Here is a 13,795-nt window from a genome sequence, read left to right as displayed (position 1 = left end):
TATTATAGATCTGTTTGCTTGGATTTTAAGAGCCTGAAAAACTGGCTGCCCCGCGATGCTTGGGGCTAATTTGATGCCATCAGGGGACGGTGCCATCTCCTCCTCGCTGAGTAATTAAAGCGGAGGCTGAGGGGAGGCGGACAGCGATGGAATTCCTCGTCCACGCCTGTGTCATCCTCAGTGCAGCCAGCTCAGGTTACAGGAGGACCCCTTTCAAAGCAACCCTCCAACCTGCCTGGGGCCACGTCAGCCTCTCATCGTGCTCCTGGAGGTTATTTGGCAGAGCCGCCAGATCAGTGAGGCCAGGGAGAACTAAGCCAGCAGGCCCCGGGGCTTCGTGCACCCACCCAGGTTCTGGGACCCCCTGGTCAGCTGTCTCTGCTCTTGACCCTGGACTTGCTGCTGTTATTACAACAAGCATAGCCGTGCTTGCTGAGGACCCACTCCATCCAGGCGTCCGGCTAGGCACCTGTTCCAAGCTCTCTCTCAATCTGGAAACCATTCCGCAAGGAAGGGTTTCGTATCTTCAAGCCACAGATAAAGGCTCAGGTAGGTTAGGTAAATTGCCCGAGACCACACAGCTAGTAAGTGGGCACGCAGCGTGCTAACAGCCCCGCTACCCCCTGCCATTGCCCCATCCCTTGTGAAACCTGATCAAGGAAGCTGCGGTCGGGCGTGGATGTGGGGCCAGTGGCCGGCTGGGTACCACCTGGGCTCAAATGAAAACGCAGCCAGCGTGGGAGGTGGTGGCTATGTCAAAGGGTCCCTGGAGGAGTTCTTCTCTTTTATTTTTAATTATATAGGTAATTCCGTCTTAACTATAGAAGACACAGAAGAGCAAAATTAGTCCCGCGAGCATGGGACATTTTTTTCATGGCTTGGCCTCCAAACATTTCTATGAGTACACATACAGGAGCATTGAGCAAAAATGGGACCATTTCTGTACATGGACGCTTTGTAACCTGTCTTCTCATCTGACAAACACAGGGAAACAGCTTCTGTGGGGCTGGCTCCCGTCGTTCCCAGGCGGATAAGCAAACACCCAGTGCTCTCCAAAGCTCTTCCAAGCGAGCACAAGCCATTCACCGCCCAGAGCTGCGTGAACTGCAGCCCCTAGGACCCCGGCTAAAATTTCACAAAACCTAGTCCAGGGCTCAAATCCCTAGGAGAGGCAGAGTGTGCGGGGTTCCAAGCAGCTGAGGGGTCTCACCTGGCCAGACCCTGCCTCCTGGAGGTGTGGGGGTCGGGAGGAGGGGTCATGAGAACAGACGCTTGCGTCTCTGTGGAAGAGCTTTGGAGACACTTTCCATGATCTCGCGGAGCCATGCTTTTTCCAGACTGGAGAATTAAAAGCCAATGACCATGCTAGGAAAGACAATGAATAAACGGGGGAGCTGGGCAGTGACCTAGTGTTTGGAGTCCGCTCCCCACCTCCCATCAAAGCACCACCCTGTCCAACCTCCAATTCATGCAGCAAGATGGCAGTTGGTCTGTGGGATAGGGTGCCAGGGGCCTACCCCTCCTCTGCCACTCATTAATTCTCTGACCTTGGGCAAGACACTGACCCCGCTGAGCTGGATGGCCAGTGTCAGCTGCAGGATTATTGTGGAACGTTCCACGCTGTTGTGGAAACATACGAGCGAGCCTACAGGACGAGTGAGCACGCCGCCTGCACATTCTAGGGGTGTTGTGACTACTACCCCCCACCCACAGCCCCAAAGCATGTGAAAGAAGACTAAGGACTTTGAGAGGGCGAATTTATCCTCAAGGTCACTCCCGAACCCCTGAGTTTTACGATGGTCATTGATCATTTCCGGGCAGAGACGTTGTCAATTTCGCACTGGGTTTTAATAGGTCCACAGGATGGGGGCCTTGCCTGATTTTTCACATCCATAATAACGACACCTGCAAATGACATCAAAACCCCTCCTGGCATTCCGGGCTAGGAAGTGATTCAGCCAGGCTACTTGCCCACCTTGTGGCAGAAGATGCCACAGCAGTGAGACAGGCATAGTTGCAGGCGTCTTCTCCGTCAGCCTGTGCAGGCTCCTGGGAACCCAGAAACCCAACAACCACCTGTCCCACCCTGGATGGGGCCCTCTCCAAGAAAGAATATAAAGATACCCAGCTTCCCACCTGGGCGTGCCTCCTGCAGCAGGTGGCAGCAGGACCAATAGTCCAGGTCAAGATATGATGAGAACAGAGATGTTGGTGTCCGTGGATTTCTCTCTTCCCTAAGTGGGTCTTCTTAGTGCCCAACAGTCACAGAAATGACGCCCTGAGTACAGGGTAACCCCATTTCCCCAGGGAGCAGGGTTTATTTATTTATTTATTTATTTTTATGACTAACTTAGATATAAAAGTCTTTAATCATGTAGGTGGACCAGTCAAATGCTTACTTACTTTAACTCGGAAATACTGCTGTTTTCTCTCTCTCTAGCACGTTATAAAGTTGAACCTGATAACACTGCTGCTTGCGCAGGGTCAAAAACAGTTGACTATAAGCAATTTTGTAAGGGGCACCCTAATATTTGCAGTAGCTGTCTGCGTCATCACGGCTCCACTTTCTGAGTTACCTGTTCGGTTTGCCGGAGTGTGCCGGCTGAGTTCACAGAGAGGCCACCTTTTTGTGAATCTGTGCTGCTTTCATTGGATCTTCCCTCACGAGCAGTGGCATAACATTCCAAGGCATTGGCATAAGATTGTAGCACGTTTGGCATAAAATTGAACTGCACTGGCATAACAGTGCGCTGTGTTGGCATAACGTACCGCGTTGGCATAAGATGGCACTGTGTTGGCATGACTTTGCTCTGCATGCAGAGCCTTTTCCTTCCTTCACCCTGTCGGTTGGTCTCCCCGTCTCGGGTGTATCCACTGACCAGGTTGCTTTTGTACGTGAGCTTTGACATTTCTTACATCATCCTCATGCATTTGTGGTTCTGAAGTTCTACCTCCCCAGAAAACCATTACATTCCTTTGCCTCCCTCCCCCCTTTTTTTTTTACCCCCAGTGATCTTGCTACAAAAGAATTAAGGGCACCCCTTCCTCCTGTCCCTGAACTGTGAGAGGTTTTGTTCTTACTTAAATGTTAGGCAACTTACTTCTTTCCAAGAATAATTTTGAGTGAAACCCTTTTCCGCCTTAGACTCGAGTACCCCATCACCTGTATATAAACTCAGCTATCAGAGCTGCAGCTGAATGTCCGTTCTTGCTTAATCACACATATCTATCTATAAATACTCAACTAATTCATTGCAAGAAAAGAGAAGTGCTCCCACTCTACATGGGACACTGGGAAGAAGGCCAGGGTTAAGTTGGAGATTCTCCGCTCTGGCTGCACGTGGCAGTCACCTGGAGAGCTTTGAAAAACACTGTTGCCCGGTGCCCCTCCAGAGATAGACTGGTCTAGGGCATGAAGATTTGTAAACGCTCGCTGGGTAATTCCGTGTAGCAGACCCCGACCTGCAGCCCGCTCCCTCCCAGATGCCCCTCAGGCAGAAGTCGCTTTGCTCTGGCCCCTGCCCTACGTTCAAGGTCTCCCCTTGGTGGAAACCTCCTCAGGTGACCCCATCCCTCCACCTCAGCACCTGTCAAACTTTCATGGGCTCCAGCGCCAACTCCTGAGCTCTGGAGCCCAGAACTCGACATGTGTGATACATGATGAATTCCCAAGGCCATGAGATGCCCTGGATGGATTTATCCAGAAGATATGGAACAAAATGCAAAGCTGAGGCATGGCCTGTCCTGGAGAGAGTCTCTCTTCTGACTGGAATAGGCCAGGGCCCACGGACGGGCTGCTTGTGGTGTTTCCACCTCTTTTGTGATTTGAAAAGACTGGGGCTCCTTCAGAGCACCATGCCCTCTGGGCCCCTTTATCCTTCTAAAGTGAAAAAAATCTTGCTCCTGCTTGTCAGACTAGTAAGCAGAGGAATTCACCTGGTGCACAAAAGCCCCTTTGGGAGCAGACGGTACCCACCGGGCACAGATGGTAATAGCACAGGCTCCTGCAGAGCTTGGCCTGGTGGCTCTTTCCAGATTCCCAGGGAAGGCTCTTCCTCCAGCACAGGCTGCGGTCAGGCCTGAGGGGGCAGAGACGGGGAAGCACATGATCCAGACGCTACCTGCAGTCGTCACTGCGTGCAATAGGCCCCGCCTCCCTCTCTCTGCTTCGAGCTGCCCATATTAACTCCAGCTGAGCTGCTGCGCCCATGGCCTGTGCTTCACTGAAGTTTTGCCGAGCGCCCTCAGAACCCTGTAAATCACGGGGGACATCAGATGGAGCGAGTGTACACACCTACCTGACTCAGGCTGGGAAAAGACCAACTTAACGGGGAGACAGTTCCCAGGGCTCCAGGGAGAGCAGGGAAGGGCCGAGTTGCTCAGAGCACAGGCTCAGGGTGGAGGAGCTGGACACTTGGCAGGCTGCCTGTGAAACACTTTAAAAGAGTGGGAAGAGGAACAGGAAAAGGAACGGAGAGAACAGCTCCACATAGTAAAGTCTCACCAAGTCCACTCTTGGGGAACTGGGGATGATGGTCTATTCAACTGCATTGGCTGGTTTGAGCAAACCCCGGTCTGCAAGTGCTAGAGACGCCAGCAACTAGGAATTCGGCATCTAAATTAAAGCTGTTAACTCCAGTACTAGTCCATGAGTCTATAATGCAAGAAAGGTTGCACTAATTCATTTTCTCTAACTTGACTTAATTCTGAGCCCTAACCCTCCAGCCTTGTGGGAAATTCAACCCCAGTCAATACTGGGCCCCTCTCCATGCACAGGGCTGGTCAAAGGCCCAGGAGCCTCATGCAGCACAACGTGCTGGGGGGACCCCCATGGTCATCAGGCCCAGTCCCTTCGGGACACCAACAAGCCACCCTGTCCAGTGTCTCAAGAATTGCAAAGTCCAGCTCTCTGCCTGCAACAGGCCTGAGAGGTGGGATGTGAAATGCTACCAGCATAAACTAGTATTTCAGCAATTATCTTGTCTTAGCTCGAGCTGCTATAACAAAATATCATAGACTGGGGAGCTTAAACAACAGACATTTATTTCTCACTGTTCCAAAGGCTTGATCTTGGACTCAAGATCGAGGTTCGTGGGTGAGGGCTCTCTTCCTGGCTTGCAGACGTCCACCTTCTTGTTGTGTCCTCAGGGGAAAGAGGGAGCTCTGGTCTCTCTTCCTTGTCTTCTAAGGGCACTAATGTCATCATGGGAGCCCCACCCTTAAGACCTCATCTAAACCTAATCACCTCCCAAAGACTCTACCTCCAAATACCATTCAGGGTTAGGGCTTCCTGTGAATGTTCAATCCATAACATCTTGAAACCGTCTTCCATCAGGCAGCTGGGGCACAGCCAAGCGCTCCTGTCCTGCAATTATTTCAGGCACCTGGGAATGACATACAGGGGCCAGGCCCAGGGCGGCCGCATCGTGGGGTCCGAGCCCCCCAGCCCAGGTGAGGCCCCCAGCTCAGGCTGTCCCTGTCTCTGGCAGTGTTCATCGACCTGTGGGAAGGGCCTGCAGTCCCGCGTGGTACAGTGCATGCACAAGGTCACCGGGCGCCATGGCAACGAGTGCCCTGCCCTCTCGAAGCCGGCAGCCTACAGACAGTGCCACCAGGAGGTCTGCAATGACAAGATCAACGTGAACACCATCACCTCCCCTCGCCTTGGTGAGTGCCTCTGCTGGCCCTGGCTTCTGAGGGGTGCTGTGTCCCCCAAGCCAGCCAGTCCACACTGGCAGTGGGGGTTCTGTAGGCTTGAGCCTCCTTTGAGTCCTCAAGAGGCCGCCATTTGTCAGTTCTGTAGAAGATCAGAGGTTTCAGAGATGGAATTTCATTCCTTTTCATGAAAAAGATGCTTGCTAACTGCAGTCTCCAACGCGGCTCCTCTAACTGTCCCACTAACTCCTCTGCCAACAAACGGGGAACACGAAAGAATGTTCCTGAAATGTCTTAGCATTCCTGTGCATGATGGGGACCAAGGGAGGTGCTTTCTTCTGGAAATGGAGAATCTGAGAGTGTCATGCATGAGAACTTGTTGATTACACCGGGGATGTTCCTCAAGGTAATGGTTGAGAAGAAAACAGAGGCGGGGTCTTTAATTCAGCGGGGAGCTCTTGTGTGAGCAGTCTGGCTCTGAATGACCAGAACCAGCTCTTTAGCAGACCATGCCCCAGGCCGGCAGTGGCACCCGAAGAAGTTTTGACACTGATCTGACGATGCCCATGCACAGAGTTTCTGCTTTTGCAAACAGAAATCCCCAGGGAATATGCCGGAAGCCCCGTGGCCCAATGCTGGATGCCACCAGAATGAAAGGGCTTTCTCAGTGGCTTCCCTGGGGGGTTTTTAAGCTCACCGAGGTGCCCCAGGCTGTTGCATGGACAAGCCCCCTTTGTATCCTGCAGAGACCCCCCCCAGGTCAGGACCTTCTTTCCGCAGAGCTAAGACGCTGAAGGAGATTTGGGCCACTTGCCTGTGTTGTGACGTTGTGCCTTTGTGGGCCCTTTGCTCTTCAGTTCCCTGTGCCTTTCTGTTTCATAAATGCCAGCAGGGATGACATCTTCACCATAAGATAACAGTAAGTGCCATTTAGCTCAGAAGCAGAGTGAGCAGTATTCTTGCCTGGAGGAGGCAGCCAGAACACGAAACTCTGCCAGGAGGTCAGAGTGGACACAGGGGTATGTCCCCCGTAAAAGAAAGCAGCTCCCACAGTGGCCCTGGCAGGGGCCATGACCTCCTGGTCTGTGCCAGGCTGCAGGGTACACCTGGTAAGGGCGGCCCCAGGGTGTGTCAGGCCGCAGGCCATCTCTGTGCATGTATCACGCCATCCCCGCGCCGTCCATAACGCCTGGGCTTTCTCTCTCCACTGTCCCCTTAGCTGCTCTGACCTACAAGTGCACTCGGGACCAGTGGACGGTGTACTGTCGGGTCATCCGAGAAAAGAACCTCTGCCAGGACATGCGGTGGTACCAGCGGTGCTGCCAGACGTGCAGGGACTTCTATGCCAATAAGATGCGTCAGCCCCCACCACCTCCATCGCCAAGCTCATGACCCGCGCTGCCGCCGTCCTGCGACACTCCCGTGCGGGGGCTGAATCCTGACGACATGGCTAGTTGAAAGCCCGCCCACCCAAGAGCACACCAGTCCTGCGGCCCGGCCGGGAGCCCCCAAAACATGTCACCGCTCCCCCACCAGGCTGTCCCCCAAATCCAATCCCACCGAACTTGACAGCGAACTTGACGTTTGCCGTTAGTGCTTTTTTTTTTATACTTAATATATTGTTAACAGCCACTGGATGGCTTTCTACAATAAGGAAAAAAACGAGGCGTGAGTCACAAAATAAGCGTAGTTTCTAACGTTCCGTGTACCTCAAGGGGAACACCTTTGACAGTTGCCGACCGAGGGACGCGTCTCGCTGACTGCCTCTGTCTCGGCTTTGTTCTGACGTTTGAATTCCCAGAGCTTGATGTACCACGGGGGCGCTATCCCAAAACGAGACATTTGACATGGAAACAGGCTTTATTGTGAAAGCCAGCGACACCCTGGATGAAAGGACAGATCTCAGCGAGCTTCTGCTAACGGCTTCTCCTAAAGGAGCCGGGCGGCTGGAGCCCTTCGTGACACCCCAGGAACTGGCACGTGACCCATGTGCCCATCTCTGAAAACTGGTCCTCTAGATCCCGGAAGTTTTCCCTCTGAGAGTCTGAACGTGCGTAAGCCAACAAGGAGACCAGGGCCAAGTAGTTGTGCCCCCACCCAGGTGGGGAGAATGTTCTGGAAGGGTTTGGGTTTGGGGAGGCATCTAGAGCCTTTCTCCCAGGTGCTGTGAAGCAGGACGTGTGCTAATTTGGGCTATGGGATAGCTTAGCATAAAGGGGAGCTCAGCACAGCTTTGTCAGGGGTATACGGGGCTCCCCCTCTGCTTCTGGGGACCTCTACTCTAGCCAGTACTTCATAAAGCTTTGCACCTGACAGACGGCTTCCCGTCGACCTTGGCCATCTATCTGAAGTTGATTATCTTTAGAACGTCTGAGGACGCGAGCTCAGGCCCGGCTGCTTCGTGCATCACGGGGCAGGTTTCCTCCAGGGGCCGTGCGACGTGGTGTGACAGGGTCAGGGGAAGAGTGCCAGCTGGCCGCGATCGCTGCGTGCCCTTCAGACCTTCCCATAGCCCAGCCCTTCCATGCGGTCATTACTGATCCCTCCTCTTAGTGGCGCAAGAATGACACTAGAAAAGCATGAAGGAGGGCTTTCCCTCCTGAAGTCCCCTCGCCCCTCAGAACAGAAATGTGCCCTCTCTGGAGCCCGGGGAGACGACACGCGTGGCCTCTTTGAGAGTACAGAAGATGATAGGTCCTTGCCCGCTCCAGGAGCTGGGAGGAAGGGACCCTAGCCTGGGAACAGGGATCCTAGATGCCGGAGGTTCTGTTTTGCTGAGCGCCTTGGTGGGTGTTGGATGGGTGCTAAGGACTGAACCACAAGAAGCCGACCTTCCCTTCCCTTATTTCAGAGGGATCTCACTTAGGTGCTTCTTCATGGGATCAGCTCCAGGTGCTTCTTGATGTATCAGTGCTGTATTGATGTATCTGTGTTTGTGTTTTTGATGTCGCAACTTTGGGGGTTGGGGCTTACATCAGGAAGAACAACAAACACACCTCTCTGCCCTCTGCAGCCTGCCTGATGGGCTGTGTGTTGGGATTGGATTTTTACCCCCGCCCAGAGGCAGAGAAGTGGCGCGGATGGCAGGCATTGGGTGCAGCCCCACCTGAATCAAAGAGACGTAGAAACACCTCCTTAGGTGCTACTCTGTGCAGAGAAATGAGAGGAGGCCGGGATGGAGCCGCTCACCCTGGAATGTCACCCGCCAACCATTGCCCCCGGGCCTGTGCAAAATACTGTCCCCCCCACCCCCCAGCTCAGGCTTGGCCACCAGCAGACTCCCCAAAGCCCCGTTTCCAAAAAACCCTTAAATCTTGGGGAGCTAAGTCTCAGTTTTCTCCCAGCCACAAATGCCCGGTGCTTCATCACATGTGGACAGAGCCGGGGTGGCCCGGCTGGCTCGTCCGTCCCCTGGGTCTGTGGGCCGGGCAGAGCACGCGAGTACATATCTGTGCTCCGAGGAGAGCGCTTTCCCTGGTGCCCCTGAGTTTGCCCCCTGGCCACCTTGCTCGTATCAACTGGACGCCCCTGCCAGGGGCCTCACACCCTCAGAATGCAAGTGACTGGTACAGTTATTATGCAACACCCCAATGGTTTCCCAAAGTCCATGTCTTTCTGAGCGCTGGCGGCAAGTCACCAGCCCGCAAGTGGTGTTTGATTTCGGGGAGGCCATGGTGGCGCTCTTGTTCCACTTTCTTCAGAAGTCACTGAAACCCTGTGATTACAACAGCGACGTTTCTTTATTTGTGAACGACACCCTGTACTGTCACTCAAGTACTGTACCTTGTTGGTTGCACTAGCGTGTCACTAACTAGAGTCTTACGATCTTATGGTGCTATTCGCATGCGTGCAAATGAAACCCTCTCAGATGACCACGGCTTGACATTGAAAGGCCCTCGGTGGCGATAATAGCACGGCTTTTCTCCAGAGTCAAATGTATATAGTTTCCACTAGTTAACTTACATTACGTACTGTACCCATGGTATTTTTCTTTGACATTTTGGTGCTGGTTTTGAAAGGAGAAAAAAAAAAAAAAGAACAGGAGACACACCTGGGACACGACTGTAAATGAAAAATTAATCATTTCATTGGAAGCGAGCTGAATATGTTTAATAAAATGTTTTTCCGTAACAATTGGAAGCTGTCTGTGAAGTCAAAGACGAAAACCAGTCCTCAGGGGCTGAGAGAGGGCGGCTGTGTCCTTTCTTTCCGCAGCGGTCACAGAGCTTGTCTGGGACTTGGCTGCAGGGAGCTGCAGAGGCTGCCGGCCACAGCTGTGGACGGTATCAGAGGTGGCCGGTAAATGCCGTGCTGGCGGTGGCTGTGTCTCCCCAACCGAGTGCTAACAAGTCATCCTCTCCTGGGCCTCATCCCTCTGTGGTTGCAAAACCCTGGGTGGGGACGTGAAGGTGAGTCTGTGTCTGACACACAGCAGCCACCTGGCTAGTGGAGCTGCCCCTGCTCCATATGTGGGGGCAGTGACACCCCCCTGCTGCCCATGTGGCCCCCACACAGAGCTCAGGCGCCTGTCATGCCAGAACGGGCACCTGTTCCCTCCAGCCTGTCTGACTTCTTGCCCCACCCCCGACTCTGCTGACAGCCCAGGCGGCTCCCCTCTTCCTGAAGGTGTCATGCCCCTCCTGAGCTTGGCCCAGGCTGAGGTCACAGCAAGGGCAGCCCACCATCATAACAGGAACCGCTGCAGCCAGTTGGACCCCTTCAGGGCCTGGTATGGAGTAGGGGTGACATAGCTCCTGCTCCTACAGGAGGCAGTTCATCTCCTGGCATCAAGGAGAAAACGCCACCCCCCCACACACACACCCAAGAACTCGGAGCTCCACTAGACAGAGTGCCTCCTTTTCATGCTGGAGCAGTACCCAGAAAGTTCGTGAAGTAAAGGTCATTTGTGTACTAGACAAGGAACTACCCACAGCCCCCGGGAAACCTTATGTTACGTGTGAGACCAATCAGCCACCTGCCTCTGGGCTCTGTGAGGACCTTCTCCTTTTTCTGAGCGTTCTGATCTCTCTGGTGGGTTAGCTTGTAACAGCCATGATACTGTGATTTTTCTTTTTTGTAAGCTGCTTGGATTCCGGCATGACCTTTAGCAATTCCAGTCTGTTAGATGAGATTGACGAGCTCTCCATCCGCACGTGTCGCGCGGGCTTCTCTTTGGACCCAAGCATTTCCTGGAAACCACTGAGAACACCAAAGAATAAAAGGTCTGCTCGGGAGCCCACAGCCCCCTGGGAAGACAGCCCCGGAGACCTAGACAACAGAGAATGAATGAGAGCTGCAGGAACTCCGAGAAGGGAAAGGTCAGGACTTCGTCTGTGGGTTTGTTGATTGACCTTCTGGTTGGGGTTGCGCTTATACAAATCTACCTGCATCTGTGTTGTCTTTCTCTGTCTGATGGTGGAAGTTGTTGCCCAGCCCTCATGAAAAGCCAGCCCTTCCTTCTTTACATGCCATCTCTACCTCCTAACTTGCATGCATCTCCAGACCATTCCACTGGCTCTTGTCCCCTGGACTGCATTAACACCATTCTTGATGGGTCACCAGTGACCTTCAGGGTATCAAATTGCGTAGACATTTTAGTGTCCTGTTCTCCAGCTCTCAGCAGCCCTCTTCTGTGGGACACCCGCTTCTGCCAGCATCTAGACCACTTCCCTTTCTCTGCCAGCAGTCTGGGTGATGGAGTGCCCCAGAGACCAGCCCTACACCTTCTCTCTCTCTTTACTTCCTTCCTAGGTCATATTACCCAGACCCAAGACTTAAAACCATGTACATTCTGGTATCTCCTAAATTAACATCTTCAGCCTTGATCTCTCTCTTGACCTTCCTATTCATCCATGACCTCTCCATGTGCATAGTCGATTCCACAGGAAGCTATGGGACTCCGATGGCCCTTCAGAGTTGTCCCAAATCTGACATTTGGTCAGGAAAGCTCACCTCTGCTCCACGTGGCCTCAGCTAGGGTGGCTTTAGGGACAGGCAGAGGCTGGGATTCTCAGAAGGCTGGCAGCTGAGGCCAGCCGTAAGGACTTCAGCTGTGGCACTGTCGGCCAGACCACCTGCAGGTCCCCTCTCCAGTGGGCTGCTTGGCTGCCCTGAAGCACAATGGCGGGATTTCATGGCAAACACCCCAGCAGAGCAATGGGGACTTCAGGAGAGCTGGGTCACTCCTATGGCAGACAACTCAAAAGTTACACAGCATCACTTCTACCATTCTCTAAGAGGAGAGGCAGTCACAGAAAAGCCCACTCAAGTTCAAGGGGAGGGGACAGAGTCCAGCTTTTGCTGGAGGAGTGGCAAGACCCTGGCAGAACAGGTGAGGTGAGAAACTCATACACCCCCACATGCAAAATTAACTCACCCTTCCCACCCCGCCCCCAAAGCCTCATGTTTGGGCTCAAAGTTCAGGACTGTCACTGAAGTCAGTGAAAGTCCACTGCTTCCTCCAGGGGTCCCTCAGGTACAGCTTCTTGCGCAGTTTCTCTCAATCAGAAGACCCATGAACTCCAAAGAGACGGTATCTCCTCCCAACCGCCAACCCCCAAGAGAGAACGGTGGGACGGGCCTAGGCCAGCCGCTGTGGACACCCCCGATTTAAACAGGAGGGGGAGGGGAGACATGTCGCGGGGCCTCCATGGCACTTTGAAGTCCAGCCTGGTACCTGTGGCCGGAGGCTCAACCCCACTGCCTGGGAATGAGTCTCCCGGCTGCCTCCAGAACCCACAGGGGCTGGTTGCTGCTTGTAAAGGTGTCTTTACCTGTGGAGGGGATGTCCTGACATGCCCCAGACCATTGGGCTCCTAAAAACATCAATGACATAACGTGTCCTTGGCCCTTCATGGGACTGCTCTCCCACCCTAGAGAGCAGGTGTCATACTAAGGCCTCCAGTTTCCTTGCCTCTTCTTGCTCGCCTGGTCTGGGTAACTCGAGGTCATGTATCTGTGTGGATTCTGTGGAGGCTCCATATAGCCCAGACTTTTTGGGGGCTATAGTATAACAGAGGGGGAGAGTTCGCATAAATGGGTACATATGTGAGGTTTTGGGTCAACTTTTTTACTTGCGTACTGTCTGTCTTCCCATCTAGAAAGTCATTTCCGCCAGGGGCAGAAAACATGTTCCTCTCGTGTGTCACTTGGTCCCCAAGTGCCCACCACGTGTACTAAGTGAACACGTTTACCCTTTACTATTAGGTTGGGGCAAAAGTAATTGCAGTTTTTGCACTTTTTAAAAATTTTTTATTTTATTTTTTTAACCAAGTTCATGCATTTATTCTTGCAAATTATTTTTAACTTTTTAAACCACAATTACTTTTGCACCAACCTAATAATTACAACCTTTATTGTTTAGATTATTTTCAGATAAGTTTAGGATTGTCCCAGAAGATGTTTATGCTAGATAATAAAAGTACACTCTAAATTCAATGCCTTTTTTTTTTTTTTTGCATATACCTTAAATGAGACAAATATTTGGACAACTAGCTGTAAGTCAATGAAAACAAGATGTTTGTAGTTTTTCAAGCTCTCCCCCTTGTCAGCCATCCCTTGCCAACAGAGACAGGTGTTTCCAGGTAGTTGCCATGGTGACCTAGAAACTGCTCTCCTTTTCATTTTCTCTTTGGAACCTAGAGAGAAAGACTCAGGAGGCAGAGAAAGTCTGTGGTTTGGTGAGGAGCTTTGTGAAGCTGCCTATGGCGCCACCATCTGGTGTGTCTGAAATGAAATTTTAACCACAAGATTTAGGGAGTTGTCAGGATAAGTCCACTGGGATTTCCTTGACGTGGGACCACTCTTGTTACTCCCCCAGGGACTGTGAACTTGTCGTCCCCTTGGCTTTGAAGCCCTTCTCAGAAAAACAGCATCTCCTTTCAGAATCTGAGCAGCTTCAGCATTGCAAGGGATAGCACTCAAAAAGAACCAAGAAATTAGGAGGTTTTTATTTCTGGAATTTCTTAAGATAACACTGGGATTTCCGTTGGAAAAGACTAGATACTCAGGTGTCGGGTGGGGGTATCCATCCCCCTGTAGCAAAAATGTAAATGACCCAGTGAATCAAAGAGGCCCTTGGTACCGTGTTTCCCCGAAAATAAGACCCAGCTGGACCATCAGCTCTAATACATCTTTTGGA

The 13,795-nt window shown here is 52.4% G+C and overlaps 1 protein-coding gene across 1 annotated transcript in view; it reads left to right on the top strand.

Annotated features, from left to right (window-relative positions):
• Positions 1 to 7,868, top strand: part of ADAMTS17 (ADAM metallopeptidase with thrombospondin type 1 motif 17) — a 239,517-nt gene extending 231,649 nt beyond the window's left edge. The window contains exons 22-23 of the mRNA XM_033099930.1: positions 5,490 to 5,667; positions 6,875 to 7,868. Of these exons, the coding sequence (XP_032955821.1) occupies positions 5,490 to 5,667; positions 6,875 to 7,047 (351 nt within the window). The 3' untranslated portion in view covers positions 7,048 to 7,868. The remainder of the gene's footprint in view (positions 1 to 5,489; positions 5,668 to 6,874) is intronic.
• The last annotated feature ends 5,927 nt before the right edge of the window (positions 7,869 to 13,795 follow it).

This window comes from Rhinolophus ferrumequinum, chromosome 28, assembly GCF_004115265.2.
Source record: "Rhinolophus ferrumequinum isolate MPI-CBG mRhiFer1 chromosome 28, mRhiFer1_v1.p, whole genome shotgun sequence".
Classification (NCBI taxonomy): Eukaryota; Metazoa; Chordata; class Mammalia; order Chiroptera; family Rhinolophidae; genus Rhinolophus; species Rhinolophus ferrumequinum.
This window is presented reverse-complemented; position numbering and strand designations above follow the sequence as displayed.